The 21,036-nt window shown below is 37.4% G+C and overlaps 1 protein-coding gene across 5 annotated transcripts in view; it reads right to left on the bottom strand.

Moving 5' to 3' along the window:
* Nucleotides 1–21,036, bottom strand: part of LOC129418730 (uncharacterized) — a 185,081-nt gene that overhangs the window by 139,050 nt on the left and 24,995 nt on the right. For 3 of the 5 annotated variants that reach the window (XM_055173587.2, XM_055173586.2, XM_073853482.1), the window contains one exon: nt 2,340–2,477. The exons of 1 other annotated variant lie outside the window; for it this stretch is intronic. In XM_055173587.2, coding sequence (XP_055029562.2) covers nt 2,340–2,348 — 9 coding nt within the window. In that variant the 5' untranslated portion in view covers nt 2,349–2,477. Of the gene's footprint in view, nt 1–2,339; nt 2,478–2,687; nt 2,762–21,036 lie in introns of all 5 variants that reach the window. One more of the 5 variants, XM_073853481.1, reaches the window with a different exon arrangement.

The following is a 21,036-nucleotide window of genomic DNA, read 5'->3' as shown; positions in this document are numbered from 1 at the left end:
AAGTGTTGAAATTAACTCTTATAGAGTTATTCTGAGGTTCCAGATTTTGCTGTGTACCTGTGCTGAACTCTACCAGCCCCAGTGCCTGGTATAATGCCATTATGCAGGTTTGCAGACGTGCTGAGCGTAAATGGAAAAAAGGCGAACTACAGATCTCCTTTGAAATTTTAGGAGACTTATCAAACTTTTCAGAAAAGGCTGCAAAATGTATTCTCAGAATTTGTTGCAAAAATCATCATAATCCTCAATCTCTGTTTTCTATTGTTAATTCTGTTTTAATTTATTCTGTGCATATTATTTTAGAGCCTTCTGTAACCCTCTAAGAAAATTTTGGGACATTTTTTTATAGTCAAGATTATAGTTCTAAGATCTCAAATATCAAATTCAGTGATAACATTTCATGATGCTCCAATGTGTTTTTTCAACCTGGTCTGAGTTTGAGCCCATGGACCTGGTCCCACTTATGGATATAGTCAGTAAATTAAAGGCGGGGTGCATGATCTCTGAAAGCCAATGTTGATATGTGAAATCAAGTAAGCAAACACTCCACCAACCCAAATAGAATCTGGACCTTCTTTTGATAGACCCGCCCCACACATACGCAACCCAGGCAATGACGTCGGTTAGTAGACACACCCTTTACTACAAGTGTGTTTTGGTACTCGGCCCGACTCCCTTTTCCAAAGTGTTTTTCAAAAATCATGCACATGTAAAAGCTAAAAAATTATTGATACTGTTGGTCCAGGTCTCCTAATGTTTATTAACTCATTCACCGCCATTGACGAGTTATCTCGTCATTTATGAGTTCATATTTAACTAATAAATATGCCTTTCTGGACGAATTTCAAAGTGAAATACCGCTTTTATCCACCAGATGGCGCCAAACCGAATTTGTCAAAAACGGAAGTTAAAAAGATTTAATTATTTATTTTAACTGCCTTTATGTTTGATAGTCATTCTGAGTCTGATCTCTAACATAAATTCCTTTACAAAAACGCAATTTTTAAAGCTTTTTGCTCAAAATGTTGTATTTTTGAAGAGAAATATCGATATTTCAGTGGTTAAATTAAGTAGAAAAAGTACATTTATAATGAAAGGTTTTTTCCCCATTTTGTTTGTTTTTTGTTTGTTTATTGTTTGTTTGAAAGCAGAGGGTGTGTTCTTTAATTTGATATAATTTGTATGTTTATATATTTATAGAAAATAATTTTTCCTGTAAGGAATTTTGTGAAAATTTTGTTAAAATCACAAAAATGCAGGTGGGCAACTTTTCTCAAAAAGGCTGGCGGTGAATGAGTTTATAAATGCTTGTCCACTGGCTCTTTCCCAAAACATCTTTAAAATGCTGTGGTGACACCTTATCTAAAGAAAATTTCCCTTTTATTTCCAGGATACTAGAAAATAATTTATGTATTAACCCATCTGCAAATTTATCTAAACATGAACTCTGTACAGGAAACTTTCCAGTCTAAATTTTAAGCATTACACAGTACTGAATCTGCTCTGTTGAGAGTTTCGAGTGACATTTTTTATGGAAGATCTGTGGCTTTAGTTTGATTAGATCTGACCTTTGCCTTGGATTTAGTTGATCATTAGATACTCCTTACTTGCTTAGAAGGTGGGTTACTATCATCTTATCAGCCTTACCCTGGCTTCCCATTAAATTTAGAGTTGATTTTAAAATGTTACTTTATGTTTACAAAGCACTTAACAATCTGGCCTCCGAGTTTTTGACCAGTCTACCCTCTCGACATGAAACTTAAGATCGTGTGACCAATGCCTACTTGTTGTACCGAGATCTCGACTTAAAAACGAGGTGATTGGGCCTTTGCAGTTCTTGGACCCAAATTATGAAATATCCTACCTTTATATATCAGGCTAGCCCCTTCTATTGCCACATTCAAGTCATCCTTGAAAACATATTTCTTTTCCTTAGCTTTTAACACTCCCTGAATTTTTTTTATTTTTAATAATTGTGGTCTTCCTAGAATGTTGTTTTTATGTTTATTTTATATTTCAATGATTTGTTTTTACAGAGATTCAATTGTGTTTTTTATTTGATGTCCAGCACTTTGGTCAGCCTCGGCTGTTTTTAAATGTGCTTTATAAATAAAGATTGATTGATTGATTGATTGATTGATTGATTGATTGAATAGGGTTTGGTTTAACACTGTGTGAGTGTGAGCATCCTGGATTGTAATGTAAATACGTGAACACGTGAATGCAGCATCGGAATACAAGGAAATATATGCAAGTAAATCGCGTCATTTAGAAAGAAGATCACATTTATTTATGAATCGATACCATGATTAAATCCTCAATTAATCGTGCAGCCCTACCTTCAGCATGAGAATGACACCAAGCACATCCAATCAACAAAGAAATGGCTTCACCAAAGATCAAGATTTTGAAATGGCCCAGCCAGCAGGATCCAGATCTAAATCCCATTGAAAATCCGTGAGGTGATCTGAAGAGGGCTGTGCACAGGAGACACCAAACCAATTTGACAGAGTTAGAATGCTTTTGCCAGAAAAATAGCCAAATAATACAAAGTTAATTTTTACTTGGCTTCTTTTCATCCCAAAATGATTCTTATTGTTATTTACTTCAATATATAAATTACAATTTCACAATAAAGGTGGAACAAATTCCAACATGCACATGATTTCAAATGACATCATACAAACCAATTTTGTTGTTTTTTTCCACATTTAAGGGGAAGATTTTCATTCGCAACATGTCCATAACTGGATTTGGGATCCTTGACATGAAAATATTTATAATTAAAAAATCTAAAAAATAAAAAGCTTCAGTGCATGTTATACTATAAACATTTACAGTAAATAAACATGTGGTATTTGGTGATCATTGGTAAATGTAGAGACAATAATAAGGAATATAAATGTTATAATTTATAAGAATATAAACATTTCTCATCCTCTGCAACAATTTTCAATCATTGTTTAAGCCCTCAAGGAACTAACATTTAAAAAAAAATTGTTGTAAGGGACATAATTGACTGTGACACTCAGATGGTTACCAGGTAAGCAGTTCTTTTTTTCTCTCCAGATAAAAGGTAAAATTGTGTTTGTTATAGTACCTAGACAACTTTTTAGTTCTCATTACCGAAACATGAGTTTGTACAACCCCAAAACAGAAAAAGTTGGGACACAGTAGAAATTGTGAGTAAAAAAGGAATGGAATAATTTACAAATCTCATAAACTTATATTTTATTCACAGTAGAATCTAGATAACAAATCAAATGTTGAAAGTGAGATATTTTGAAATGTCATGCCAAATATTGCCTCATTTTGGATTTCATGAGAGCTACACATTCCAAAAAAAGTTGGGACAGGTAGCAATAAGAGGCCGGAACATTTGAATGTACACATAAGGAACATTTGAAAGACCAATTTGCAACTTATTAGGTCAGTTGGCAACATGATTGGGTATAAAAAGAGCCTCTCAGAGTGGCAGTGTCTCTCAGAGGTCAAGATGGGCAGAGAATCACCAATTCCCCAAATGCTGCAGCGAAAAATAGTTTTCTGACTTTATCAGAGAAAAATTGCAAAGAGATTGAAGTTATCATCATCTACAGTGCATAATATCATCCAAAGATTCAGAGAATCTGGAACAATCTCTGTGCGTAAGGGTCAAGACCGGAAAACCATACCGGATGCCCGTGATCTTCGGGCTCTTAGACAGCACTGCATCACACACAGGAATGCTACTGTAATGGAAATCATAACATGGGCTCAGGAATACTTCCAGAAAACATTGTCAGTGAACACAATCCACCGTGTCATTCACTGTTGCCAGCTAAAACTCTATAGGTCAAAAAAGAAGCCATATCTAAACATGATCCAGAAGCACAGGCGTTTTCCCAGGGCAAGGCTCATTTAAAATGGACTTTGGCAAAGTGCAAAACTGTTCTGTGGTCCAACGAATCAAAGTTTGAAGTTCTTTTTGAAAAACTGGGATGCCATTTCATCTGGACTAAAGAGGACAATGACAACCCAAGTTGTTATTAGCGCTAAGTTCAGAAGCCTGCATCTCTGATGGTTTGGGGTTGCATGAGTGCGTGTGGCATGGGCAGCTTACACATCTGGAAAGGCACCATCAATGCTGAAAGGTTTATCCAAATTCTAGATACATATGATCCCATTCAGATGTCGTCTCTTTCAGGGAAGACCTTGCATTTTCCAACATGAAAACGCCAGACCACATTCTGCATCAATTACAACATCAAGACTGCGAAGAAGAAGGATCTGAGTATTGAAATGGCCAGCCTGCAGTCAAGATCTTTCACCCACAGAAAACATTTGGTGCATCATAAAGATTAAGATGCGACAAAGAAGACCTAAGACAGTTGAGCAACTAGAAGCCTGTATTAGACAAGAATAGGACAACATTCCTATTCCAAAACATCGGTCCTCCTCCAGCTGGTCCTTATATGCACATTTTAACTTTTCCGGCCTCTTATTGCTACCTGCCCCAACTTTCTTTGGAATGTGTAGCTCTCATGAAATCCAAAATGAGCCAATGTTTGGCATGAAATTTCGGGGTGTATCACTTACAGCATTTGATTTGTTGTCTATATTCTGCTGTGAATGGAGTGTGGGTTTGTGAGATTTGTGGATTGTTCCATTCCTTTTTTGCTCACGGTTTCTGCTGTGTCCCAACTTTTTCTGTTTTGGGGTTGTAAATGCATATATTTAATGTAATAACATGTTGCGGTAATGATATTTTTTTTATAATGATAATCTAAAAATGTAAAAAATTGTAAGAAATATTTTTTAAATCCTCTAAAAATAATGGTTATAGTAAGTTCAGACCTTAATCTTATATGAAGCCTTATAAAAATGGCTTCAAGGGCTTTTTAAAAAAATCTGATGCTGGACATTTTTAAAGTCTGGAATTCGTGAGAATCACCCATTTAGGAAGTTTTTGCACCTGAGCTGTATACATACATTATGCAGGTGACTGGCAAAGGACAAAAAAACAGGAAAGTATACAGTACACCTACCATGACGCAGCGACACACACACACACACACACACACACACACACACACACACACACACACACACACATCAACACACACACACACATAATGAAATGAAGAGTTTCGTTGCAAAACGAGATAAATCCATTTTTTTACATTTTTGTCAAAACATGTTTATTATTATGTTATCATGTTATTATTTTGTTTATGGTGCTGCTTAGCTGTATTTTTTAAGTTATGAAGGTTTAAATCAAAACAAACCAACTGCAGTTGAATTGATATTAATTGGAATGCACAACCAAAAAAACGAGATTTCTGAACAATTAAAAAAACTGATCAATCTAAGTAGCCAATCATCAACCACCCTGACCGTTATGTTGCCTCCCCACTGCATCAGACTGAACAAAATCAGTCACTTTGTACATTTAAGGGGTAAATACATCAATGCGGTGCATTTTGAGAGTAAAAATAAGTGACTAGATCTATGAGGGTTTTTATGTTCTTGTAAACAAATCTGTGCCCTTTTAGTAAAATCTTTGGTTGCATATGGTAATAACAATAATAATAGGCACACAAGCCACATACACAACTTGATAAAGAGATTCACCATTGGTCAAAACATGTTTAATGTTTATAGAATAATTAGTGGGGGCATTTAATACAGATTAATTATTGATTACAACCTTTAAATGCTGAATTTGAAGTGAATACTGTAACATTAAAGTTACTTGCATAGTTCTTTTGGCAAAACATCTAACTGTCAAGAGCTACATGATTCACGAGAGACTCATTTTCACGTCGGAAAAGCCGTAATTAAGGATTTATCCAGAAAAACCACACCCCTGATTATGTCACAAAAGTAAGTTTGTCACAAAAACACTGCAGAAATGAAATTTGGAGATATTTTAGAGTAGTCAATGTGCTACTTGTATAGCAGTAAAGATTTACTGTCCTCTGAAAATGACTTCACATACAGCAATTAATGTAAAAATAGCTGGGAACAAAAGTGAGTACACCCTAAGTGATAATAGATGTATATCGTTTAACTATGCAAAGCCACATGTCCTGTTCATCATGTTCATGTTACGAATTAAAATGTGGTGCATTGAGTACAATTCTCTCCTGATCATTGGATGTTGACCTTCTGCATCCTGTAAAGCAATCTTGGCAACACTCATGCATCTCTTTTGAAGCCAGCTTCTGCGCCTGACGCACAGCACAAGAACTCAACTTCTTTGATTGAACCTTGCATGTGAAAATAGTCTTGGAAAACCTCTGTATGACCCTCTGTAAACTCTGTATGGCCTTTCTAGATGGCTAGATCTTACTAATACTGCATATGGGTCTGGTGATTAAACTGTACACTCTTAAAACAAATGTGTTAAAAACAACACAACATGTTCTGAGTGTACGCAGGGACAACACATGTTGAGTTAAATTTAACACAGAATATGTGTTATAAAATGCAACACAAAAAATGTGTTGCTTCAGTAAACACATTAATGTGTAACTTTCTATTAATTTAACACAACTGTGTGTTACCCAGGATTTGTTTAGTTTTAATGTAAAAGAAAAAAAAACATATGATTTATAAACTTTAAATAATGAAATCAAGCAGACAACTATTAAATATTGTATTAACTCTTTCGGAGTTCTGATCCAAACAACCACCGGATACTCAGCGCTCATGTACCCCGCCCAACGCAGCTTGATCTCGGCAAGTCCTTATGAAAATCCCCGCTGGCTGTTATGTGGTAGTAATGGTTAACAGTAGATATATGTTGGTTAACAGTAGATATATTTTATTTCGTTACTTCGTTTAAATATAAATCGTCATTAAATTACAATAATTATGCATTTTATTGTATGGTGTACTGGTAAACGTGTTTTACACATTCATTGTGTAAGCAGTTAAGCATAATATTTACACATTATGTGTCAGTTCTAACACAAAATGTGTTGGAATCCTTTTACACATATTTTGTGTAAAATTTTAACACATCAATTTTAAGAGTGTATGCTTATCATGTTTTTTTTTTATGAAATTAAGGAAACAAAATAAAGAAATTAAGTCTTATTTTATGACATGTAAAATGGTCTTTAGCTTGGACTACAAGTATTTAAATAAGTGGGTTCATTATAGCTGCAACTTTAACAAAAAGTTAAAATATTTATATAGGTGACTGAGTTTTACTGGAAAGATTTGTATGCATGTTTGTTTTTTGTAAACAAAGAACTGGAATACTCAGCTTCATAATTATCAAAATATTAAATTACTTCTAGGATTTTTAAAATGAGTAGAAAATGTGTTCAATGTCATGTCATGTTATTCAAGTGAAATTAGCAAACCAATTTTATTTTATTATATGGAATTTTAGTTTATTTTTAATAAGGCTGCATGCGTGTTTTAAGTTTAACCCTCTGGGGTCCGACCACTTTGGGACACTAGCATAAGTTTGACATTTGGCTCTTACATTTGGTCTTTTTCCAGTTGCTTTAAACATATTAGTGGATAATATCACATAACATTGTATTCAGCACCAACTGTGCTACAATAATATGTAAGTAACATGTATGTACATGTTTGTATTATTAAGTAAAAGATGCTTATGCATGGTTAGTAAAAAAAGAAAAAGAAAAGTTGCTGAAATAAGGCCAAGGAACACATACTTCACCAACAAAAAAGTACTGGATCATGTAGAGTTGGGAATTTGCTACAAAAAGATGTATAAACCATTTTACCCACTCATTCACATGCAAACAATACATTATTTAACTTTTGTTGGACACTTTTTGCTGTGTAAAGGCAATATGCAAAGGAGGGTCAATAGAGACAGAGCGCAACGCATCATAATCTGAAAACCACGCCCACCGGGGGAATACAAGCCAGCAGTCTCCATTGACTTTGTATTGCGAGAGGCTCCCTACTTATCATTTCTGGCTTATAACAAAAAAACAGAATAATGCCCAAAAGCTGCTGTGTGACAGGGTGTACATCTAACATGCAAAAAAAGAACGAGCGATTAAAGACACAAAAGTAGAAACAGGCAAATTTTTATAGTACTACATAGAACTGCGCCCACTTGAGGGAAACGTAGTCGGCGATCCACTTTTATCTCCTTAAAGGCTGGGTTTTACGGCTCGACAGCTTATAAAACTTATTTCTGTCACACAGCAGCTTTTAGGCGTTATTCTGTTTTTTGTTATAAGCCAGAAATGACAAGTATTGCGGCCTCTCGCAATACAAAGTCAATAGAGATGGCTGGCTTGTATCCCCCGGTGAGCGTGGTTTTCAGGTTATGACCCGTTGCTCTCTGTCTCTTTGGTCATGAATATTGATGTGACTCACAGCTGAGGAGAAGAAGACCCAACACACTAATGGCTCATTGAGGCTCATTATCTGTAATTAGTAAAAAAGTCTTATTTTGTCAATGTAAAAAAAAACATAAGCTTTATTGTCATTTGTCCAGGACTATGGTGATACATGCAGACACTGGACTACATAAAACAAAGGTCAGTACCAAAAAACATAAAGTGCATGTGTGCAACCTAGTGCAAACAGTGCCAGACAAGAGACAAAGCAAAAAGACACTATAGAGACAGAGCGCAGCGCGTCATAACCTGAAAACCACGCCCACCGGGGGGAAACAATCCAACCGTCTCCATTGACTTTGTATTGCGTGGGGCTGCCTCCTTGTCATTTCTGGCTTGTAACAAAAAACAGAATAATGCCTAAAAGCTGCTGTGTGACAATATGTACAGATAACAAGCCAAAAAAAACAGAAATAAGTCCCTATAAGCTGTCGAGCCGCAAAACCCAGCCCCTAAGGAGAAAAAAGTGGATACAGGCAGCTTTTCATAGTACTCCTATTAGTAGAACTGCGTCCACTAGAGGGAAACATGGTCGGCGATCCACTTTTTTCTCCTTAAAGCCATGGTTTTACGGCTCGACAGCTTATAAAAACATATTTCTGGGTTCTTTGGCTTGCTGTACATATTGTCACACGGCAGCTTTTAGGCATTATTCTGTTTTTGTTATAAGCCAGAAATGACAAGGAGGCGGCCTCTCGCCATACAAAGACAATGGAGACGGTTGGATTATTTTCCCCTCGAGGGGCATGGTTTTCAAATTTGCATAACTGCGCTCTGTCTCGATACTGCAAGACAGATGCTTAAAATTAAAATAAATAATAGTGTCGACCAGTACAATTTGGCACAAGCACAAACAACTTGAAGCCATGACTGGTTTAGCTTTCACGTACTGTCTCATTCCTGTGTTTTCTTTGCATGCCACCATTCTGACATCTACATCCGTTTCTTTTAGGATGATAGATGTTTATACAAGCTTGATTGATAGTGTTCATAAGAGGTTTGGCTGTGCCCCTTTATCCTGTCATTAACCTTGTCGTCTTCTGGGTGACTCATGTGCACTTTCCATGAAATTGTGTTGTATCCCTCTCTTGTTATCACTGTGGCAGGAAAAGGCACAGAGAAAACATCATGCTGTAGTAGTCCAATGTAGCGGTACATCTCAATGACGCTGACATCTTTTCATTAATATTTGCAACCCTTTGCTTCTGCCCTGGCAGCCTGAGCATTTGTGTTATGGCATGAAGTTAAAACTGCATTCTCAGAAAAAAAAAACATTTTGAAGAGACTCAAGACTGTGTGTGGGTCTGCATGACTCAGCTGTGGTCCAGGTTCCCATGCAGGAAAGAAATTCAAATGTGTGTGAAACCATAATATCAGTCTCGGTTTTCCATGAAAGAAAGGACTGCCTGCGGCTTGCCTGGATGTTAGTCTTGGCTCTCTTTGCCACATCAGTACGGTTACTAGGCCTGTCACGATAACAAATTTTGCTAGACGATAAATTGCCTCAGAATTTATCGCGATAGACGATAAAATTGATGCTCCGGGACCATTATAATAATGCAGATACACCTTTTCAAAGATCTATAAACTTTTATTTCTAAACAATAAGTAATACTGGAACTGGAAGACATTTTAAATATCCACAAGAAATGAACAAAATAACAGGATGATTGCGTTTTAGGTGCATATGCATGTTTGTCGTGTTGCCACTTTTAAGTGCTACGTTTTTACCACAAATGCGACATAACGGCTCGTTCAGGTTTAGTGGTTCACCTCGGTCATTAGGTTTAAATCCAAAGTACACCCACACTGCAACTGTAGCGTTTGGTTTTGAAACTTGGCTGTTTACACGTGGTATAAGTGTTCGAGAGAGACATATCACGTTTACACCTGGTATTTAAATCCGTCTCTTTTGTCCACTTTCGACCGCTTCTGTCCTGAATACTGTGAGGGGTGGTCTATCGAGACGGTGGGCGAGTCTCTCCGCTGTCATTTAAACGCCAGCGGGAGTAATTATGAGTTTATATGGACACAAACTAATATTATGTCCACTGCTTGTTTAGCAAGTAAACATGCTGCACAGTATTTTCTACATGTATATGTTAGAGCTTTCTTTGAATTTTCAGCGCAACTAGCCATGTTTCCATCCACATGTTTTTATCCGAATTAAGTGATATCGAATGAAAAATGCGTTATGGAAACAGTAAAATTCGATTGAATTTCATGAATATCAACTCAAAAGAAATAAGTTCGATCTCATCGGATTTTATCTTGATCGATTTATGGCTTATGCGATAAACGCTGATGGAAACGTTATTTGCCGAATAAATAATGATTTGCGATTAAGGTTTAGGTCCTTTTATGGTTGCAACCCACACACAAAACAAAGAAGAAAAAGTTTTAGGTCATTTCCGCTCTGGTGGCACACATTGCGTGTGTCAACAAAGTCAGATGTAAGTGGACAAACGACGAGACGAGATTAATTTTAAATTTAATTTACCAGAGAAAAAACTGCTATTTTAGAGCTGAAGATCTTTGCCCGAACCCAACGGGTTCGGTCGGATTCGGGCTTCATTTCTAACATTTAACACGGGCTCGTGCTCCGCCTTTGCACGGTAAATGAGCGGTCAAGTTCAATTCTGCTAGCGCCCTATCAGGTAGCGCAGGACCACGCTGAAGCCATTTACAGTGGATTTAATAATTTCCTCAACAAAAATGTAGCCTAATCTGGGTGAGTAAAGGTTTTTTAATGTATAACTAAATATTACTTAGCCTTAAATACATAATTTAAACAGAGGATATAGACTAATGTTGGCATTAATGTAAAGAAAGTGCCGAAGCAAATACCACGGAACCTTTATCTTAATTTCGTTATTCCCAAATAACCATCTTATTCAGAATGTATTATCTTAATTTAATTCGTTAAGAAATAATTGTTTTTATTGGCATGCTGGCCTATAATGTATTGCATATGCCTATTTAGAACGAGATGTTACGATGATGACTTTTTTTTCTTTGTTTCAACTTCCAAGTGACGTGTAGCCCAGTTAGTCATTAATAAATAATGTTAAAACCTGTGTAAATTACTCATTCTTGATAAAAGCTGTTTGTGTGCGCAAATTTAAATAATGTATGGCTATAAACGGGTTCGGGCTTTTAAAAAGCTGTCAATCAAAATGTAGTTTCGGGTTCGGCGCTGTCGGGCTCCGGTCATTTCAGGCCCGATTACAGCTCTATTTTAGATAGAAAAATCTAAGAAATGCCATAATTTATCAGGAACTGGCGAAGGAAATGTCCAACAATGGTTATGACAAGACGTGGGACGTCCTCCGGAGTAAATGAGGCGCTCAAACAGCGATACGTGTTTCAAAAAGAGAGTTATCTCGCAACGGTGCCAGAGGGAAAATAAAAGCAAATTCGACCTTGATGAGATGGATCCTCGGCCAAAGAACCCTCGTAGCTTCATTGGCTTATTAACAACTCTAAAGATATTTTTTCGTTCTCATTTACGTTAAGAATTGATCCGGACTATCATTTCACGTTAATGCCTCCGTTGTCGTTGGGAATTTAGATGCATCTGCATCATCATAGCAATTAACGTCATTTTCTTATTATTATAGCTTGATATGTGGCTATCAGCTCAGCTGGCACATAAGCACTTATAAATTGTGAAATGGCGCAAATTTGTCTAGCAAAACTTTGTTCGCAAATGTTTGCTTGAATATTGTGCGATTCAGTGCGAAAATGAATGGAAACACCTTGAAATGTCTCAAATCAATTCGATATACCAATTTGATCGCAAACCAGCATGTGACGTCATTACGCACAGGTTTTTATTCGCTTTAAAGCAGTTGGATGGAAACACAGTTTCACCAGCTTTATTCGCATAAGTTTTTTAACCGAACTTCAGATAATTCGATTGACAAGTGGATGGAAACTTAGCTACTGATGAAATAAGATCGTGCAACTTTCACACGCTTGCAAAATGAAACTGCGGAGATCACCCGCTTTAGTTTATCAATGCAAGGCTAAAAATAGCACTGTTCACCTTGTGTCAGAAAAGTCCGAAAAGACGTAAAACATTGTGATCCGATCGATGAAAACCCATGTTAATGACAAGTGTAAACAGCCTCTAGTAAATCCATCTTTTTCTCCAACTCTCGTCTCAACTAGTGTTTTCTCCTGCTACACTCCTCAAGCGGCGCTCATCCTCCTCGGTACGCCTACTGTCAGAGCCGGACAGTAACGGAGTACATTTACTTGAGTACAGTACTTAAGTACAATTTTGAGGGATCTGTACTTTACTCGAGTATCATTTTTTTGGAGTACTCATGACTTTACTCAAGTACATTTGAGAGGCAAATATTTTACTCTTTACTCCACTACATTTCTATCCATAACCGTGAGTACAAGTTACTTTTTCTTAAAAAAAAAGAAAAAAATAAAAATCTCAGAAACCCTCAATTTGTTGTTTCCCTCTCTTAAACGTGATTGGATTGTGCAGGCGCAACTGATTGGGACAGCCTATCAGCAATCACCTTCAGCTTTCCACCAAAGTCACTATGGTCAGATTTAGAAAAGAGACGAAACCACTCACGAAACAATGGATGAAGACCACTGATCTATATAAATGACTGGATTGCGCATAGAACGCTTAACGTAACAGCGTTTGGTGAAGCCAGCGCAGAGTTCGAGCCGCCATCTTGGTATACCCAAACGGCAGACGGTGTCATTGACTTCCATTAAAAATCATGTTTTAAATTCACCCGCTTTACAGCGTATCAGTCACGCAAGATTATTTTTATGATATGTGTACGTAAATTAACTGTTAATTCTGGTGTTATTTGCAATGTTTATGTTTTAATCGGGCAGGAAAATGGGTTTATAAAAAAACGTTAAGGTGAGTGTGTCTGCTGCGTTCTGTTAATGACACGGGTATAAATAAAGTTTTGTTTGACATTCAGCTACACGGTCAGCGCTATTTCTCTCTAAATAAGTTGAGGTAACTTTTAAGTTTAGATAACATAAAACCAGCAAATTATTGCATGCACATACGGTACAAAGTGTGATTATTTATTTAGATTTCAGAATGAGCACGTTTGTCATTAATATGCTGCCGTCTGTCTGCTGATCTGATACTGTAATGAAGATGAATGTATAATAACTGATTAAAAACTAAAATGTACAACTTTCAGTAAATAACCATGTACATGCTTAGGACGTTTGTGTTGTAATAATGTACAGGGTAACTTCAGATATAAAAACAAAGACTAAAGTGATGTTTTATCTTTAAAATCTGATTGCGTCCATTGATTTAATAGAATGTTTGGGTATACCAACATGGCGGCGCGGTGGCTTCACAGTTGTGACGTCATGCGCAATCCAGTCATTTATAGCCTATAGATCAGTGATGAAGACGCAGCAGGTCCATTCTGGGAATGTGTCAACCCGTGGCCCCACCTCGCCAGACTATTTAAATGTTCTGAACAAGTTAATGATAGTTGTCTTTTCAAGTGTTTGCTGTGTTTACCAAAACAAAACTTCAGCGGCAGGAATCACTGGTGAGCCCGGATTATTGTTGTTCAAAATGAATTACTCGTCATCACACTCTTACTTGATCTGGACAAACTCAGCATCACAAGACAGGTTTAAGACTCCAGCTTCGACATTTGACCACTGTTTATGATTAAACTGGTTTGCAGTAACATTAATTTCTTAATTTATGCCAGGAGTCCAAAATAATGAATCTGTAACGCTCGTTATTTTGAATAGAAATCATCATCCGTAAAACATTTATTCTCTTCTTCTCCGGTTTATTTGTGTTCAAATAGATAAAATATACAGAATCCGCCAGTGCTATTAGTACAATGGTGAGCATATTTGGGGAAATAATGATTAATCATCACATGTTAGTAAAATATTTAGTCATACAGAATAACATTTCTATTAATTTTCTACTGAATTATGCGATCTGAAGAGCTCAAACAGTGAACAGAGCGATTTGTGTCTCCTCTACCTGATTTGCATCAGATTTGACCTCTATCATTTGCTGTACAGCTGTCAATCATCTCACATGGTTCAACGTGCACTGTGGCAGTAGTAATGCAACTTTTAGAAAATGTACTCTTGTACTCTTGATACTCAAGTACTTTTAAAAACAAGTACTTTTGTACTTTTACTTAAGTAGACATCTGACTGTAGTACTTTTACTTTTACTTGAGTCAAATTTAGCAAGGGGTAACTGTACTCTTACTCAAGTACTGAAGCTGTGTACTCTGTCCGCCTCTGCCTACTGTGATAGGCTACGCCAGGAGTCCCCCCTCCCCACACAGATCATGCGACTGACAAATGACTGACGAGGGTTCACTCCTTGTCACTCGTTGCACGGAGCGGTCATCCAGTCTCTTTGGTAGAGCGAGAGAGACAAGGAAAACAAACAAGCATGCAAATGTGAATTATCGCGGCCTAAAAAAATGATCGAGCTCATTTTATTTACCGTGCGATTAATCGATTATCGCGACAGGCCTAACGGTTACACCCGAGCAGATATTCATAAACAAGACTTGTTGATAAGTCGGCATAAACAGTAATATATAAGTCAAAATATATCCTAAATTGTGATATTGGTTTATAAGATATTGTATATTCACATTACACTAGTCAGAGTACAGTTTAATGCCTGAACTAACATTTTCATGTAAATAAAAGTTGCCAATTATGAGACGTTTCTATAAAATCAACCTGATTATCTGCTTGCAAATAGTCAGTATACAGTATATAAAAGTTTACATCACACAACATTCCAACAAATGTAAGTAGAACTTTACTCTTCAGAAATGGTGAACTCTTCCTCACTGTCCAGGAGCATCTGTAGAAGTTCACCTGTAAAGCGTGTCATCTTCCAAAAGCGTTGATCCGTGAATGAATATGTTAAAACTTGGTGCTTCTTATAGCATTGTTTGGGGGCGTTGCTCTTGTTTGCATAGCCCACGTCATGTAATTTCCATATGAACAGCACAGATGTGGTAGGTGGGATCACATTGGTGGTAATGAGGTTGAACCAGAAAAACTGTACCTCTCTTTACTTACAGGCAGATTACACAGACATTGCTTTTGATTTGACATCATTTTGAAATGACATAATTTAAAAGTAGACATTTCAGGCTTTCTTTAGACATATGTATCACATTCGTGTGACAAGTATTGGCGGAGTTATCAGCTCATGTTTGTAACGTGTTTCAGGAAGATGGTCATGGAGACAGAGATGTCTGAATGCACACCCTGTTTATTTTCTTTTTTTGCCAAAAGCACAACGTTTTGTTGTTATGAAAGTACTCAAATAAAAGTAGACACTTCACGGTTTCTAATACTGTATTACATGAATGTGTATGATTATGAATGATTATGAGGAGTTTTTTAGGTAGATTTCGCGGCGCCGCGTTTTTTGGACCCCAGAGAGTTAAACGCATTGTTCATATTTAACAAGCAAATTTAAGAGACACGGGTTGCACACGTGGGTCAAGTTGAAACCCCTCGTCTGTTGAGGGAGAAGCGCCGTTTTGGATAACGTGCCTCACATGGAGACAGTACGGCCATACTCTCGCTCACTCAATTGGTCAGACTGTCACAAAGCCTCAATGCATATTTCTCATATCACATCCTTTCACGATTAGCTAATCGCAACTGCCTTTGTGGCCTTGCTGTCATCAAGCATTAACTGCAGGGAGGTTAAAATTTATACGGTTAGATTTCACATTTGTTTAAGCAGGTTATTTAATATACAGGTTTCTCTATGCTTTTGTCTATATTTAAGCCATGGTCGCTTGGAGTTGGGGTTAGAGATGGGGTTTGGGTTAGGATGTCATTTTTATATAACAAAAAGTTGTTCTAACCCTAAACCCAAGCGACAATGGAAAAAAAAAAGAAAACAAATGAGAAAACAATAAATAAAACGACACGAAACGATTCGCCATATAAGTGAACAGGAAGGACTGGCGTATCATATGCACGCAAAATCGGAATTTGGCGTATCTATTGCACGATAATCACACTGCGTGTCATTTGTACGCTTTTTGGTGAGAATGGGTTGGTTATGGAACCATTAATGTTTCTTCCTTTACAAATGCAGAATATTAAATGTGTTTTGATCTGATCCATAAGGCAAACAACTCTGAAACATAACTGTAGATCGTAATAAGTTGCTTTCCGCACCTACAAGGTGTTTTTTGGAGTACAGTATCCTAAAATCAGATATAAAATAAGCTTTTCGATTAGTGTTCACAGAGACCTGGATGCAGTATGTTGCAGTCCTTTTAATTTGTAGCACTGTATTTGGTTGTAACTTCATACGCATCACCCATCACTTTCAGTGTCAACTTTTCTTACCTTCACTGTAAAAAATGCACCATGACATTTAAACAACTTAATTATGCAAGTAAAATCAACCTAAAGTCAGTTCTCTGTGCTGCTGCCTCTTGTGCATGCTCACACTCCTGACACATGTTCTGTCCCCTCTTTCTCACTCCTATCTGAAGCAGACGTTTCCAAGATCTTTGCTTCGAACCACCTGACTACCTGCCCGCTAGATCTCATACCCACCCATCTCCTTCAGGCCATTTCTCCATTGGTTATCCCTGGTCTCAGCCACATTATCAACTCATCACTTTCCCCTGGTACATTCCACACTGCTTTTAAAGAGGCCCGGATAACCCTGCTGCTAAATAAAACCCACACTTAATCCTGTAATGTTAGAGAACTACAGACCCGTATCTCTCCTTCCCTTCATTGCCAAGACTCTTGAAAGTCTGGTTTATGACCAGCTCTCCTCCTTCTTCACACAAAATAACCTCCTGGACAGCATCCAGTCTGATTTAAGAGCAGCCACTCCAACGAAACTGTGCTGCTCTCAGTCACTGAAGCTCTAAGATGGGCAAGGACAGCCTCCAAATCATCTGTACTGATCCTACTAGATCTATCTGCCGTTTTTGACACCACATCCTCCTGTCGACCCTCAAGGCTATGGGTGCCTCTGGTACGGCGCTACTGTGGTTCCGGTCTTACCTCTCAGGTAGGTAATTTAGAGTAAGAGGTACGTCTCCGAACACCAGTGTCTCAGTACTGGGGTACCTCAAGGCTCAGTGCTCGGACCACTGCTCTTTTTTATATACAGGACATCCTTGGGTTCGGTCATTCGGAAACATGGCTCTCTTACCATTGCTATGTGGTTAACGCTGATAAGCCGCTTGAGTTTTTTCATCGAAAATGTGCCGAATATTGCCGACAATCGTCCCGCTTTTTAAATGCAACTTCGGTAAACCAGCGAGCACTGTTGGCATCATATAAGGTGGCGTACCAAATTGCTCAATGCAAAAAACCCCACTCCATAGCAGAGGAGCTGATACTGCCTGCTGCATTAGACATGGTCTCTGTCATGCTGGATGATGCAAGTGCTGTAAAATTAAAAACTATCCCTCTGTCCAATGACACTGTCGCCAGACGTATAGATGACATCGCTAATGATCTTAAAGAACAACTGGTAGATAAACTCAAAGACAAACGTTTTGCTTTACAGTTCGATGAAGCAACTGACAGCAACAAAGACTGTTTGTTTATTGCTTATGTGCGTTTTGACATGACAAGCTCCCTGTGTGAGAATCTACTTTTTTGTAAATATGACAGAGACAGAGCCACAGCTGAAGAGCTATACAAAATACTGGACGGCTTCCTGACTGAGAATGGGCTTAAGTGGGAGAACTGCATTGGTGTTTGCAGTGATGGTGCACAGACCATGGCAGGGATGAGAAAAGGACTTCGGGCACTCATCAAGAAGGCATCACCTAATGCTGAGTGGACACACTGTGTGTGTAATACACAGAGAAGCACTGGCATCAAGGCACCTTTCCTCTGAATTAAGTTAGATTATGACCGACATTGTAGGTGTGGTCAATTTTATAAAGACCAGACCACTAAAAACAAGAGTCTTCTCTGCTATCTGTGAGGAGATGGGAGCTGAACATCAAGCTGTGCTGTTTCACAGTGAAGCAAGGTGGCTGTCACGAGGAAAAGTCTTGTCCCGAGTTTTTGAACTCAGAGAGCAGATAAGAATGTTTTTGGAGCAGGAGAACAAGTATGACCTCGCAGAAAATTTTAGTAATGAGAACTTCCTGGCAAAACAAGCCTACATGAGTGACATATTTGGAAAGCTAAATGAACTAAATCTACAGCTTCAAGGGAAAGATAAACACCTGCCTCAGGTCACAGACAAGATCAGCTCTTTCACTCGAAAGCTTACAATGTGGGGCAGGCGACTTGATGAAGGAAATACTGATTCATTCGACAACCTGCATGAATTTGTTGACACTAATGACTATGATGCCACCTCAGTGATTCCACATATTAAGGAGCATATTTCATCACTGATCGGATTCTTTAGAAAGTACTTCCCTGAAAACAGTTCCCAATATGACTGGGTGAGAGATCCTTTCAATTCACCAGCTCCACAGCTCTGCAGAGGAGGAACAGTTCATTGACATGTCGTCTGACTCCACATTGAGACTGAGCTTCACATCCCAGACACTGAGTGAATTCTGGCTGAGTGTAGAGAGGCAGTATCCACTCTTAGGGCAGAAGGCCATGGGTATTCTACTACCTTTTGCAACATCTTATCTTTGTGAGACTGGCTTCTCTGCTGTTGCTGCACTGAAGACCAAGTACAGGTCCAAGCTAAACATTGAGCAGGAGCTAAGAGTTGCAGTGTCATGCTTCAAACCCCGCTTCGAAAAGCTGTGCACTGCAAAACGTGCTCATTGTAGCCATTAATCCTGACTTCCTCATTTTGATAAAAAAAATCAGTTTTAATGTTTTAAAAACAAAATGTTTAATACATGTTTTATTAATTTTTAAGTGTTTTAAATATTGTGCTGCTGAGTTAATGTTCCTGATCAAAAAATGTTTACACTTTAAATAAGGATTGCTTTTTTATGATGCACTTTAAGTCTTTTCTGTTACAGACTTTATATATTGTGCTCCTGAGTTAATGTTCCTGATCAATTAGAATTTATTGTTATTTATTGATTACATTTTATTTTTCAGTATGAAATGGTGAAAAAATGTTTACACTTTAAATAAGGATTGCATTTTGTTTAATGCACTTTATGTCTTTTCTGTTACAGACTTTATATAGGACTATTGTGTTCCTAAGTTAATGTTCCTTATCAATTAGAATTTATTGTTATTTATTGATTATATTTTATTTTTCCAGTATGAAATGGTCAAAAAATGTTTACACTTTAAATAAGGATTGAATTTTTTTATGCACTTTAAGTGTAGCCATTAATCCTGACTTCCTCATTTTGATTAAAAAAAAATCAGTTTAAATGTTTTAAAAACAAAATGTTATATACATGTTTTATTAATTTTTAAGTGTTTAAAATATTGTGCTGCTGAGTTAATGTTCCTGATCAAAAAATGTTAACACTTTAAATAAGGATTGCTTTTTTATGATGCACTTTAAGTCTTTTCCGTTACAGACTTTATAGATTGTGCTCCTGAGTTAATGTTGCTGATCAATTTGAATTTATTATTATTTATTGATTATATTTAATTTGATTTCATTTTTAAATTTCAAGCAAATTTATGCACTTTAAGTCTTTTCTGCTACAGACTAAAAAACAATTTTAATAAAGTTATTCTTTGTTCTAAGTTGATCTATATTTCTTTTTTCTTAAATATTAATAAGGATACAATGTTTTGCAGAGGTGTAATAGACAAATTATACTATTACAGTTGTGGCGGAGAGTTGGGGGGCGCGAAATGTTTTCTTCTTCCTGGGGGGGGGGGGCGTGACAGAAAATAATTGAGAAGCACTGAGCTAAGCTAACGGCAAGCTAAGCTGCTGTCTAATCACAAAACACTAAATAAACGACAATCAGAACTCTTTACGTATTGCGCACTGTAAACACAATCAAAGCTTTAAAAACACAGAAAGAACTGGGCCTTTAATTTAGAACCCATTTCTCATCACAGATGTCCAGGCTAAATGTTGGGTCCCTCGCCGGTCTCGTAAATTGGATGATCTCCAAGCAGATGTGGCCATGAAACAGCACTTTGTAAGAACTGACCCTTTCACTTTATTGCTCCAAATGATCTCTGAGACAGCTTTCCAAGGTCTGAGGAGCCCACATCTTGACCATGTGTGGTTTTGGGTTTTGTGATTTAGAAGATGATGGATGGTGGAAAAGAGCTGTTTAGAATTTCCTGGACTGTTTTTGATAATATCGGAGTAGTAGATGGACCGGGCTTGTTTAAGGGCCTTCTGGTGATGATGGTAGGCCAGCTTGTGTACCTCCAGACCAGATGATATAACACGTCTCTCAATGGCACGGCCCTCAACCTTCATCTTTCAAATAATACAAAACCAGCCCTATAGCAGAAGATGCTTGTGTGCTGGATTGCGACCTTAATTAATGGATTAAGTATACGTAAAGGTTCAAGGAAACAAAGTTTTTGAAAATACTGTTGCTTTACAGGTTTACAAGGAGGATAGACCTCACTTGTTTTTTAGCTTTACCAGAAAGACTGTGCTAGTGCTTGATTTTTTTAGCATTATGTCAGTGCCCAAAATTTCCTTCCACAGAACCAACATTTACACAAATATGTT

This window comes from Misgurnus anguillicaudatus, chromosome 15 (assembly GCF_027580225.2).
Source record: "Misgurnus anguillicaudatus chromosome 15, ASM2758022v2, whole genome shotgun sequence".
NCBI classification, from domain to species: Eukaryota; Metazoa; Chordata; class Actinopteri; order Cypriniformes; family Cobitidae; genus Misgurnus; species Misgurnus anguillicaudatus.
This window is presented reverse-complemented; position numbering and strand designations above follow the sequence as displayed.